The following is a 14,207-nucleotide window of genomic DNA, read 5'->3' as shown; positions in this document are numbered from 1 at the left end:
GAGACATACTCGAGCATATGTTTGCAGCCCGCAATAAAACCACGATATCCTATCTTCGCTGAGAGTTGACCAATGTAAACATGGATGAGGGTGATAGCATGACAGATCACCTCACTCAAATACAAGATTTGCATGGGCAACCATTCAATGTTGATGAGGCTATTCAAGATGCTAAGTTGGTGAAGATCACATTGAACTCTCTTCCTAAGTCATATCTTGATTTTCACACCTCTTTGATGTTGTCTCTGACAAGGGGCAACAACCCCTTACGTTTGTGGAGTTGGGAGGCCGCTTGCTGCAAGAGTAGACTCGGAAGAATGTTGCTTTGCATTCAAGTAATGTGACTATGCTTTCTAAGTTTCAAGGTAAAGATAAAGTCCGGTAAAATTTAAAAAATCACTAAAAGGGTGATGTTGGACAACCATCAAACAAGCCTATCTAAGACTCAGATAAGTCTAAAAAGAAGGCAAAATGACATTATTGCAAGAAGCCCAATCACTATATTGATGAATGTAGAAAGAGATTGGACAAGGAGAATAAGGAAAACTCCAGTTTGGTTGTCCAAGAGACATCAGCCAATAAATCAATAAATGATGATACTTTAACCAACTTGGTAGAGAAAAATTATGCATTTCTCACATATAGTTATGACTCTTCCATGGATCATTCAGTATTTAATGCTGCTGAAATGCAACAAACATGGTATTTTGATAGTGATGCATCAAAGCACATCACTTCCAAGAAGTGCTTGTTCACTTCTTTGCATTCAGCCTCTGCTAGGAAGCATGTCACATGTGCAAACAACAACAGTTATGATATTTGTGGCATTGGGACAATCACTAATACTACTGCAAATGGTTTTGATTTAATGCTTCTAGATGTCTTGTTTGTGCCTGGCATTACAAACTACGCACTCAAGCTATCCAGCACCCTGTATAAGGATTTATTTTTATTAGACACTTACGACCGAGAATCTCATGATGTGCTGGCAGTCACTACTATTATGCCCGCTATGCAAAGTGCAAAGCTTTGGCATGCCTGTTATGGACATATGAGCTTTGTGAGTTTGATGACCCTTCAAATGTATCATATGGTAGATGCATTTTCTCCAGTGCAGACTTCATGCATGCAAGGGCTGTATTTTGGGCAAGATGCACAAATTTTCCTTCAAAAAGGATAGTGTGTGTTGTCCAAAAAATGCAACTTATTTACTCTGATGTTTGTGGTCCCATCAAGACACATGCACTTGGGGCTCATCTTGACTTTGTCGCATTTATTGATGACTACTTGAGGCATACATGGGTGTATGGGCTAAAGGCTAAATCTGATGTATTTATGCATTTTAGACATCTTGCGGCAAAGCTTGAGGCTAAAACCGGTTTGAAAGTACAAACACTTCGCACAGATAAAGGGGGGAGTACATGTCTCGTGCATTGGAGGCATATTTGTTGGATCGTGGCATTACGCATCAAGCCACTGCAATAACCATCACCTCTGTAGTCTTGATAGGCCACAAGGCAGCCAATGTGCACCCTTTATCCAATGCCCCGGCTACTTTGCAATAGGACACCTTAGGCTAAAATAAAACTAGGCTTGAGCTTTTCTTCCTGTCCCTTTTTTGTTTCAAATTTGGGCCTAAGAAGGGGTGTTGAGCTAAAAAATTATTACCCCACTAATTGCTCTTTAAAAGAACCCCACAATAGTAAATTACCAAAAGTTTCATTAAGCAGGAAGCGGTTCTAGAGAGTTTCTGTGTCCAACATGCCAAACCCTCATTTGGGAGGATCCTTCCACGTCTATAAGTAGGCATGCTGCCCACCATTCGGCCCTATCCTTGTCTAACATGTTTCAGCACATCAACCCTCTTCCACTAGTTGTCCAGCCCCTAGCGACTACTGCTACATTGTCTACAATGTCGCCCAACCTTCCACTATCGCCAATGATCAGCTGTCATCATCTTCAACAAGCCGTTTTTATGTTTTCAACACTTTTCACTGTCAGCCTCTACTCTGACTAGTGATTACATCTCCAGTGGATGACACACATCGACACCTCCCTCAGCCCACTTCCACAAGAGCCACCGGCTGTTGAACAGCTTTGCCCTTCAGCATCTTGTACATTCTTTCCTTTATTTACAGCATTGATTCATTCACTTCAAGTTTGTGTTTGTGTTTTTGAGTTTTGCATTTTGCATTTTTTTTGTTTTGCATTTTGGATTGGGGTTTGAGTTTTGCACGTCATTGTTTGAGTCCTTGTGTTTCAATCGTGGCTGTACTTTCTATACTTTCTCAGTGCTAACCCTAGCATATCTTAGTATCTTGCTGGGCTATTTCAACAATTTTAGGACTTTTGACGTGGTATCATCAGTGCTTGTGAGGATGGCCTAGTTAAAGCCCAAGTGGCCAAATTAATGGCAAAGTGCCTTGAACAAATGTTTTCAACAGTCCCCAGTATAGGACTCAAAAGTGGATTGATCAAAGTGCTAACACTTGCATCCACTAAGCTGAGGGGGAGTCCCATGAAATGGCAGAGATTTTGAATAAGTATCCACATCAACAGCATTCTGAAAGTGACTCATGTGGGCCGGCCAGCCAGCCAAGTCCGAGCCACTACAAAGAGTAAAGCACATAATCTCAAAAAACATAATTTTGGCCAACCTAATTCTTTAGACAAAAGGTCACAAAAGTCATTTGTAATGTAGGTCCACTTCCAGTGGCAAGGGAAACCAGCGAAGACCAGATTTTAACTACCAAAATGCAACATCTGTAATTTAAATATGCTTCCAATGGCGAAGAGAGACTGGATTTTGAGTGATCACAGCAAGATGTATAACAAAAAGCTAAGTGGGCGGGGGATCCCCATCACCTGAGGGTGGACCTCATTCCCATTCTTTCATATCACCATTGAGTAGGATGAGGGGCCACTGCTCAAATACCTTACTAGCCGTATTCTCATTCTCTGCTTGGAATAGGTTCATCTCTATATGTGTTTTGTTTTCTATCCTATAAAACCATACAAAAATAAAAGCCAATATGCAGCCCTTGTTGCTAGCCTGCAAGGATGATATTTGCATCCACGCCCATGCACACTTGTTTTGGTTAAATTTAGTGCAGATAGGACTGGCATTTACCAGCAACATAAACATTAAGCAATCTTCCTAGAAAGCTTTGCAATATCAAGTGCACCCAAACATGATGATCCAACTATACCACCAACTGAGCCAGTCCCAGAAAGAACTGCTGAACACAAAATTCTACATGGCCTAATTAGTGGAATTGCATGCGAATAAGCCATAATAAGAGAGGAGTAAAGAAAAGAGTATAATGGCAGCCTCAGGATTGCATGTTTGTAGGATAACATGAAATGGCCGAAGTGGGGAAGTCAATCACTGAAAATCGAGCACACTACCCAAGACTTGAGAAGTAGGTATTTGATTCTCTCCTGGGCATAAGATCAAAATATTGAAATCACAAGTACTTCATGAGATTCCTAATCAAAATCTGTGCTCCACATAAGGTAAATCTAATAAATAAAGTCAACCTGAGAAACATGGTCAGCAACTCGTGACAGCATACCCTTCCATCCTCCCTTCAATGCTGTTACTGAAGCATTATTGCCTGTGTCTTTTACAGAGTCTGAATCTGCAATAGAAACACAAACAATTAAGAAAAATTTTAGAAGTCAAAGTAACTTGAGCTTAGCAGCACAATATTTGGTACTTGACAGTTATAAATTGAACAACACCCCCCTCTAGAAAATATGTTGGGCATCTGGCAAAACACTTGAGCATTGCACAATATGCTGTCTTCCTATCAAAACTTTACCTGAATTTCTCATAATCACACAAAACGGAAACAGCAACCACAAGCACTTGAGTAGGAATTCAGAAACCGTTGGGAAAGTCAAACTTTTTTTCCCCAATAAAACCAGAAGATAAAAAAAGAGATAGAAGGGGAAGGTTTCCCTCCTCTCCCCCACCCCTATTTAGATTATGCATGTCCAGCTCCATATCTAGCTATGTCAAAAGTCAGGGTGTTTGGACCCCAGTCCAGAGGCTTATGTGTGCTGGTAGCTTTTTCCTTCAATTTTTTCACTCAGGTTCCCACAACAAAGGTTGGCTGATTCAACACTTACATAGACCTGACCAATACAGCATTATGCCTTTTTTCTTTTTGCAAAAACAAAAAAGATGCCACTAGGTATATAATTCAAAAGAGAACAATGAAGTACAAGTGCTAAACAGTCTATATGAGCTGAATGCTAACAAGATCACATACGTACATATACATATACATACGTATGTACACACACACACACACACACATAAGGCCTCTCAGAGGGATGGACAAAAGAAGTGGTGGTGGAGTGTAACACCACCAGGGTTTGCAGTCCAAGAAGTGAAAAACACACTATGGCAACCCCAAGTGTGAAGGAACTACTGCCGAAGCTCCTGTTGGTGCCAACAGTCACCTTGAATCTGCTCCCAGGAACCTCCCAAGGAGTGATGTGGTATTATCATGGATTCACATGAGGGCTTGCACAAACACATAGATGCACTGCATAAATTTTGCATAGATAGAGGATTGACGATGAACCTTCACAAGACCAAGGTGATGGTGTCTAATACCATACAAGCTTGGGTGACCTGAGCAGGACATCAATTTACTCTTGACGTGGATATGGTTGAATGCGCTAGATCCTATGTACATCTAGGAATCACATTTACATGACTCATATTTTCATTGTGAGATGCAACACCTGCTAGGTTGGATAGGAGTTACGTAGCACTTGGAGCACTTAGAGGGAAAATGTGCATAAGCTAAATTCCAAGAACCACGTACTAAATTATGGCTATTTGATACATTGATTACCCCAGCCTTGCTATGCAGATCCCCAATATCGGGACCAAGCCTTTGCAAAAAGACTTGGAAGGGCATTGACAAGGAACTAGTGATGATGATTGCTCACACGATACAAAGCAAACTATTGGTACCTCAAAGCAAAGCTTGGAGTAGCACCTGTGGTCATGGAGACATTATTTTAAGTCGTAACTTGCTTATAGAGAATATGGGAGCTCCCTAGATATAGATATTTGCAATTGGCATTGACTTCCTCCGAACAGTTAGCAAAGAGTGGAAATACACAATGCTAGTATGCAAAACCGGCCCTTCGCCAAGGGGTCTTAGGGGGGCCAATGGTCTCCTTGCAAGGGGTTGAAGTAGCACCCCTAGCCCAACGGTAAAAGGAATATTTCTTAGTCGACTAGGGATTTATTTTTTTTTTTGCAAGTAAAATGTGGCTCATTATATTACTCAACAAAACTGATTACAACAGAGTGCTCATGCTCAACAGACTAGCTTAAGCTGATGAAAGTCACAAATACATCATGTATACAAGTCCCTCAAGGCGGTCTGGGGGGGAATGGGGCAAGAAGCCATGGGGGGGGGGTGTATCGCCATCTGGGGCTGCTTGCCTGTATCACGAAAAACAGGTCTTGGTCGCCCCAAGTGCGCATGAAAAGACATCGAAGCTCCTAATGAGCCTTGGATTCGCCCTACACCTAATCCCATCAACCGTGGAGGGAGTGGATGATGGAGGTCCAGAGCTCTGCTAAGGTCGCATGTACTGAAAGTCTCTCTCCGCCTAAAGCCTCCTGACACCGCGCTTTCCAGATGTGTCACCCAATAAGGCTCCCTATGATCTCCCATACCTCAGAGCGGTCTGCTGTGGGCTCCAGTACCTGGCGAATGGGTAGAACCTCCAAACCGACCACTGCGCATGACCCTGCCTCAATAATGAATATCGTGTTCTGCATCCCGGCCTCATACAGAAGGTGACGGCTTGGGTTGACTGCTTGCCAGCAGAAAGCTCCCCATGAGATACATCCAAGGTTGGGTGCTATATGGCAAAGGATGCGGCATGCTCCTCTCCACACAAGCTGGGCCGCCTCACACAACCAAAGGCAATGCTTTGGGGTTTCCAGAGGCTGTAGTGTGCGGCGCTTACAACCTCCCTCCTGCATCTGGGCAAGCCAACTTTCCACCGCCAAGCCTCCATGTGCCATACTTGCCATAAGAAATACGATACCCTCCTCGACCTCCAGCTATCCCATAGGCGGCGCCAGAAAGTTCGTCGGAAAGGCTCCGTGATGCTATGCTCCGCCCAGTGTCTCCTACGTGATGGCGCCCAATCCATATCCTCCTGCATCAGTACATGTCTGCCAATCCTGGCAATGTACTCCAGGAACCTCGATGGCTTCTTGGCGACCGTAGTGGCCGGCCACAGCCACTCTCTCGGATCCCACCCCAGCTCATCAAGTGATCTGCCCTCCCAGATCCAGAGGCACCACTCCTTGAGTTCAGTTCAGAAAACAAAAGGGTCCAGCTGCCATGTCTTCCCATGCAGGCCAATCACCCGGATCCACCTCCATGAAAAGACAGCTATCCCCTCATCCTGCTGCCCTCTGTCAAGAGCCAGACGCCCCCCCTCCTATATAGTGAAGAAAGTCCTAGGTGGAGCACCGCCCACTCTACCTGCCACCTGTAGAGGGACGCCTGCTGGTGAAAACCTAGCGGCCCATACCTCCCTATGCTCTATCGGCTCTCGTATCGAGGAAGCAAGCCACTTCTGAGATATTGTTGTGTCTATCTCCCTTCTCCTCAACTCCACTCCTCTCTAGTGACCTAATACTCACTGCAACACCTCCTTGTCCACCATCCTATACACCTCCTGCCATGTCCTAATGGTACGAGCCGGGCCAGCCTCCTAACCAGCCCACTGAATGTGGGGGCGCTCGCCTATCTATGCCCCTTTCCGATCTCTAACCTAGCGGTTCCAGACCACCGGCTTACGGTCTATCTCCTCCTAGCAGCCTAGGGTTCTCTGGATTAGGGCCTTATGGAGACCCTGCCATACACGGAGCAAGCTGCGTAGGAAAGGTGATCTGGGTTGGCGTGAAGATCTATCTAAGGGACAGCCTCCACTCACCGCCAAGCCTCGGTCTACAATCCTAAAGACCCTCCTCCTGCAATAGGAAGGCTGCCCTCCTGATGTGAGGCCACGGACAACTAGCTTGCCAAAGACGGCCATACTCTAATACTTTGGGTCTATGATACCAAGGCCTCTCTCTCACCAATGTCGTATGATGGTCGCCCACACAACCTTAGCCCTGGAATCCCTAGAACCGTCTGACCCGAACCAAGGAAAAATTCCGCACTAGGCGGCGAAGCTGCACTACGCAAGATGAGGAGAAGCACCAACACAAGGCGATGTACCAGGCCGTCGCTAGGAGGACCTAGTTAACCACCAGGGCCCGGCCTACTAGTGAGAGGCGAGTTGTGCTCTAGTAGGTCAGCTTCCTTCGAATAGAATCGAGGACTAGAAGAAACTGCTGGGCGGGAGTGATGTCGAGTCCCACCTGGAACCCAAGGTAACGCACGGTCTGCCCTCTATTCACCCATCTAAATCCCAAGTGGACTCCCCACTCCGTGCTAGAGTCCGGGTCTGTGAGAAAACCAATCAACTTTTGCCAGTTGATTTTCACAACCGCTAAAGAACAGAACACCTCAAGAGCCAGCCTCACTCTCTCCAACATCAACTCATCGTCCTCTATGTAGAGTGTTGTATCATTTGCATACTTTGAGTCTAGCAACTCAATCTCCTCTCTCACTGGAAGTTGGAGGCCGCGTAGTCCGCTCACACATGACCTGAGGAAGTGAGACATCGCCTCTGCAAAGAGTAGGAACAAGTACGAGGCCAAGGGCTTGCCAGACCGATCTCTCCAGTCGAAACTCCTCCCCTCGCCTACTGCCTATGAGAACCCCACTGGTGGCCGATCTACAACGTGCGGAGACCCCGCGAATCCAAGCCTGAGGGAAACCCAACCTCACCATGGTGCCCCCTAGGAAATCCCAGTCCACTCTATCATAAGCTTTCTCGAAATCAAATAGTAGTATGGCTAGTCTCTACCCACTGTGATGAGCCCACTCTGTTGCCTCAAAGAAGGTGACTACATTGTCTAGGATGCTCATATCTTGGACAAAGCCTGTCTGTGTATCATGAATGATGTTTGGAAGCACGGGGCGTAGTCACCTACCAATCATCGTTGCCAGTGCCTTATAGGCCACTAACAATAAGGTGATCGGTCTCCATTGGCAAACTCCAACCGGTCTCCCCCTTTGGAGAGAAGATTGATAAGGCCTGCCAAAAGACTCCCTGGCATCTGTCCTAAGGTGAAAATCTCCTGGAAGGCCATCACTAAGGAGTCCTTCACCACCTCCCAGTACATAGTGAAGAAGGCCTTAGAGAGGCCATCCTCTCCCAAGCATTTCTGCCCATCCTATGTGTGGAAAGCCTCCTCTAGTTCCTTCTCTATGAAGGGGGCTAGAAGAGAGTGTCTCATCTCCTTTGTGATGAGGGACGGGATGTGATCCCAGACCTGCTGTCTACAACGCTATCCTTTGGCTAAGGCTGTCTCCTGCTGGAAAAGGCATCTGTAATAGTCGGTGGCAATCTCCATCACCTCGTTTGGGCTAGAGTGAATCCTCCCATACTGATCCCGAAGGCTGCGTATCTACTCTCCTAAGGTGTGGGGCTAGTGTGCCTAAAAAAACTCCCTACACATCGTGTCTCCCTTCCCGCCCAAAAGGCTGCTGAGGTACAGCATGAGAACTCCGAGCGCCTATCCTCTAGGCCAGCAATGGCTGCTCATGCGCACACCTCCTGTGCTTGGAGGATGGGATCCCATGGTGTCTCCTGTAGTAATCTCTGCGTAGCTACTAGGTCCCGCTGGAGTGCTCTCTTCTCCTCCCAACACTGCTGCTTGGCCTATAGGTCTGCCTCCTCGCAGATACTGCTCGACGCAGCTAGGACCTCTGCAACCTCCTCTGCGATCTGGTCCCTCCTGCTCCACTCCCTCATCCAAATCTGGTCAATCTGCCTCTTCACCTCCTCTCTTGTGTAGATCGAGTCAGGGATCCGATAGCATCGTGTATCTAGGGAAGATGCTGGGGGATCAAGTGTCAAGAGGACCGGGCAATGATCGAACAGAGTGGTGCTAGTCAACTGCCCTATCTGACCTCCGCGAGAGCATCCCCACACACCCACATAGAACCTATCCAACTGCTCTAGTAGGACTCCTAGTCGCTTGGATCCCCATGAGAAGTCCAACGACCTTTCCCTCCTGTGAAATGTTGGGTCTCTCCAAGCATCGCGAGCTCCTACTACCAGTAGGAAGACTCCAGTCATGCCCTTGTAGTTTCTGCCTCTACCCTACTGGTCCTCTAAGGCCTCCAAGTTGTTAAAGTCTCCTCCAACAATCCAAGAGTCCACCTCTGGGAGTCTTGTTGCAATCTCCACCCAGAACCTGCTGCATGCCCTGACCTCAATGGGAGCATAGATATTGAGGACTCCGATGCACGAGTCCCCAATATCCAACCTAACCTATGGAACCCTCCCTGCCACAATCGCCCCATGATCGCTTACGCAGGCAGTAAGGCTTAAGCCAATAGAGGTGCATACGCCTCCACTCCTGTCGTGGGCATCGATGGCATATTCCCAATAGGTGTATGACCTTCCTAGGAGAACCTTCCCTACTCGATGGACCTGGGCAGGGGTGAGCTTGTGCTCTTGCAGAAGCAGGCCCACAAGGGCCGGCTGCAACTCCTACCGAATAATCAACTTCTTGGGACCACGTGCCCAGTGTAGTGGAGACTACTCACATTCTAGGATGCCAGGTGTAGGCTCATGGGGAAACTTGTGACTGACCAAACAGGTATTTATTCGGTGTGGAAGCTACTAATGAGGATGAAGAACTATGGGGCATACAAGTACACTTTGCCACAAGCCTAGACGGCAGACTCCAGTCCCCCATGGTGACCCTCGGGCGGACCATGGGGTGATAGATGCTCCAGGTGGTACTACCAATGCATCTATTAGCCATGCTAAGAGTCATGACTCTGTACACTGGTACAAACGGACCGCCTGTACCAGGGGCCACTCGATCACGTCCATCGGAGCTCTCCACTGCAGAGGGGTACGAAAGATAATGCTCTAGTATGGGACCTCGGCACCAACCCACCAGTTAATGTCTATCATGCAACCTGGCCACTGCTGTGCAAGAAAATTTATAATATGGTCGGACAAACTGACCAGACTGCCTTTCCGGGCTATAAAAGTAAGACCCCTCTAAAGCCATTATCAATCTATCTTTTACCCACTTAGAGTTCCTCCATCTACCCTTAAGCTCTTCACCTATCATATGTCTGAATCGCCATCTAAGCTTCACAATGGAAGCGCACAAGTGGACAAAGCCATCTTTGTATCAATTCGTTTAAAATTAAAGTAGCCTCTGTTCTTTTTATATTTGTTGTGTATTATCTACTCCTTGCTCAAATTATGTCTGCTATGCCATGTAATTTCTACATGGTATCAGAGCCCAAGGGACTCGAAGAAGTGAAGAGTACGCAAGAGGCAAGGGCTTCAACAACGAATAGGAGAAATGTCATATGTCGCATCAAATAGAGATGTTGGTGCATCACGTGTTGCTGCTATTGTACTAACAATACAAACACTAAGGATTCATCCATCAACCTTCAGTGAAGACAAGTTAGATGGTACAAACTATACTTTGTGGAAGTTTAAAATCACAAATATCCTTGATTCTTATGAGCTTCTAGAGACAACTCAGGATTGGCCCAAAGCCACAATTCACTCCCAATCCATCAAATTTGAGTGTTATGATTCCTCCAAATGCAAATCTTCTACGAGCTTGGAAACGAAGAAACGCAGATGCATTGTATGCTTTAGTTACAAGTTTTTCTGATGATGTTTTGACCTTGATTCAGCAATCAACCAAGGCATCAGAGGCTTGGAATGTACTCAGGAGTTAGTATGAAATGTGAAATCACACAAGGATTGAGAATCAACTAGCCGCAAATAAGTTTGTTGAAGGAGAGACAATTGAAGCATTTATCACTCAAATCAACAATTTGCACAACCAGATGGCTCGCATTGGGATATAAAAGACTAGTGAGGAGCTAGCTCGAAGGTGTCTTTGGATTTGCCCAGCAAATTTTGATAGATTGGCAACTGCCCTAAACACTTAAGTGAGACCCCAAGCTTTGACATTTTAGGAAATTTGTGTTGAGGCTTAAAGACTGATAAGGTAGCAATAGTGGAGATGTTGCATTCTCTGCCAATGCAAAAGGTAAAGGTGGTTGCTCTACCAGCAGTGAAAATAGTAAGAAAAAGTTTCTAGGAGAGTACTTCTACTACAAGAAGAAAGAACATGCAATTGTAGATTGTCGTGTCAAGAAGGCAGATAAAAAGAATGGCATTTTGAAGCCTAAAGGAAAGCAGACAACCAATATGGCTTAAGCAAAGTTGGAGTTATTCATGGCGACCATTGAGGAAGTGCATTCCTTGGTGCAATAAATATCTAACACTAACTCATGGGTATTGGATAGTGGCACCTTCCCAACAAGAAAGGCCTATGTAGTCTATCAAGCCTCTACAAGAATCCATCACTATGACAGTTGGGAATGATGCAGTATGCCCTATTTAGGATATAGGTATTATTTTCTTTGTTATTGCAAATGGTGGACTCAAATCTTTCAAATGTGTTATATATTCCAAAGATTAAGAGAAATCTGCTATCAGTTGCTTCTATCACTAATCTTGGCCATGAGGTGAGGTTCACTAAGACAGGTGCAAAAATTATTGACAGTGCCAGTAAAGTTGTCGGCAAATGAGAAAGAAAAAATAACATATATGAGCTAAGTACTCTTACAGCCACCGCTAGTATAAGCACAAATAAACTTTGGCATGAAAGATTTTGTCACATTGGTTTTTCCATATTAAAGAAGATGCATGACCAAGGTATGGTTGGTCACCTACTTGCAATAACTAAAATGAAGGAACCATGTGAAGCTTGTATAATGAGAAAGCAACAGAGAAAGGCATTTCGACAAGAAAGCAATAATAGAGCAAAGGCTCATCTAGAGATAGTGCATGCTAACATGTGCAGTAAAATGCCTACGAAAGCCTTGGAAGAATCTTCTTATTTTATGTTGATTGTCGACGATTGCAGTAGGAAGATGTATGTGTATTTCCTTCATGATAAGGCTTAAGCTTTTGATAAGTTTAAAAGATGGCTAAAACTTGACAACGCCTCATACACCTCGGCAAAATGGCATTGTTGAACACAAAAATCGCACCATTGTGGAAATGGCAAGATACACGCTTAATTAAGGGCAAGGGACTGTCTAACCAATTTTGGGCAGAAGTTGTTAATACTGTAGTCTACATTCTCAATCGGAGTTATACAGAGGCTCTTAAGGACAAAACTCCTCATGAGGCCTATTCTGGTCAAAAACCATCTATCCCACATTTTAAAACTTTTGGATGTGAATGTTATGCACATGTTTCAAAGGATCAGAGAAACAAGTTCAATCCAAAAAGCACAAAATGTATCTTCTTGGGTTATGGTGATCAGCAAAAGGCTTATAAATTATATGACCAAGAGGCAAAGAAGATCATAGTGAGCCATGATGTGGTGTTCAAGGAGCAACCACATATAGTGGAGAATAAGAATATAAGTTGTTCCACTTTATCATCTCGCAAACTAGTCCACTATGAACCTATCCCAAGAGTTGTCCCTACCCTCAAGGAGGAGAAGGCATCGTCTTCTTCGGATGATGATGAAAAAGTTCACCAACCTGCAATCACGCCACCCGAGAAGCCATTATTGCGATGGGTAAAGCAACTCTATGATCGCAATAATCCTATGCCTACCACAATTAACAAAAAGGCAGATGAACCAAGGAGGTCTCTGAGAATAGAGGATTTAAAACCCCCCTTTCTTCCTTAGATGGGTGGTAATTCCCTAATTACAACTTAGTTATAGCAATAACATTATTACAAAACTGAGAGATGCAAATTAACTTACAATCTTGGACAATGAACAAGGTCCTCCAATGGCTGCAAAACAGACCAATAGCATCTCCTCTCTCTCTCTCTTGCAGAGTGAATACACTAAAATGCCTCTCTAAAGACATTTACATGGGTGAATTTGACAAGTGGCAACCTTCCCAAATTGGTTTTTCCAGTATTATCCATAATTACATATTAATTTTCAGTTTTTAAATATTGAAAATTAATCTAATAATTATTTCAGTATCCTGAAAAATAATCTAACTAGCCAATAATTAAATTGGCTAGGCAACTTCCATTCACAAGTGTCTCTGTACCATCTTTAACCATAAGATTGGCATTAGGTATCATTAAATGTCACTTCTCTACTGTCACCAATCAACATTCTATTCTTGCCATGCCAATCATAAACAATTATTCTTCCAAAACTTAACATGTAAACTCCAATCAAAGGCACAACTGACACTTATGGCCAAATGAATGTCCTAGGCCAACAACAAACCAGATACCACCAAGTATCGTGGCATAACTTATAGTAGCTTTTGCCTTTGACATTCTGTGATTTCCTGGAGTCCCGGGCTCGTAAATTTACTCTAACCCCAATTACACCGCACATATGCAACATTTACTCATGACATTAGCACTAGCAGACATTGGGAGGTACAGGAGGTTGGTTGGCAGCCTCATCTATTTATGTAACATCAAGCCAGATATCAGTTTTTTTGTTGGTGTTTTGAGCAAGTTCTCAAACAAACCACGAGAAAGTCATTGGAAAGCCAAGATGCAAGTGCTCAGACGCTTGAAGGAAACCGTATGGTATCACATACGGTTTCGAGAGTGCTCTTATGGGGAACTATGACTCAAATTAGACAGGTGACAGTGATTCCAAAAAATCTGTTTCTCGATATTATTTCTCTTTAGGTTCAGGAATCTTCTCTTGGATCAGTAAGAAGTAACCAACTGTGGCATTGTATTCTACCGAAGCAGAGTACAAGGCAGTTTGCTTTGCTACATCTGAAGCAATACGGTTAAGGAGGATCCTATGGCATATGAGAGTACAAGATGAAGATCCAACAGTGCTAAGATGTGACAATCAGAGTCGCAAAACCATTGCCAAAATCCAATTTTTCATGCACACACCGAACACATTGAGATCTAGTCACTATGTGTGTGACTTGATTGAGGATAGGATAATAGAGTTGATCTACTGTGCAACGGAGGAAAATGAAGCAAATATCTTCAACAAAGCTCTTACGAAAAATCTCCTTCGAATTCAT

At 44.5% G+C, this 14,207-nt stretch overlaps 1 protein-coding gene across 1 annotated transcript in view; it reads right to left on the bottom strand.

Moving 5' to 3' along the window:
* LOC148010443 (uncharacterized) overlaps nucleotides 1-14,207 on the bottom strand; it is a 115,440-nt gene that overhangs the window by 22,277 nt on the left and 78,956 nt on the right. Inside the window, exon 5 of the mRNA XM_087671542.1 lies at nucleotides 3,541-3,641. Coding sequence (XP_087527668.1) covers nucleotides 3,541-3,641 — 101 coding nt within the window. The remainder of the gene's footprint in view (nucleotides 1-3,540; nucleotides 3,642-14,207) is intronic.

The sequence above is a fragment of the Lygodium microphyllum genome, chromosome 29, assembly GCF_053477565.2.
Source record: "Lygodium microphyllum isolate KBCC chromosome 29, Lygodium_microphyllum_v1.1.10, whole genome shotgun sequence".
Lineage (NCBI taxonomy): Eukaryota > Viridiplantae > Streptophyta > Polypodiopsida > Schizaeales > Lygodiaceae > Lygodium > Lygodium microphyllum.
The sequence above is the reverse complement of the archived record's forward strand: the minus strand, read 5'-3'. Positions and strand labels throughout refer to the sequence as shown.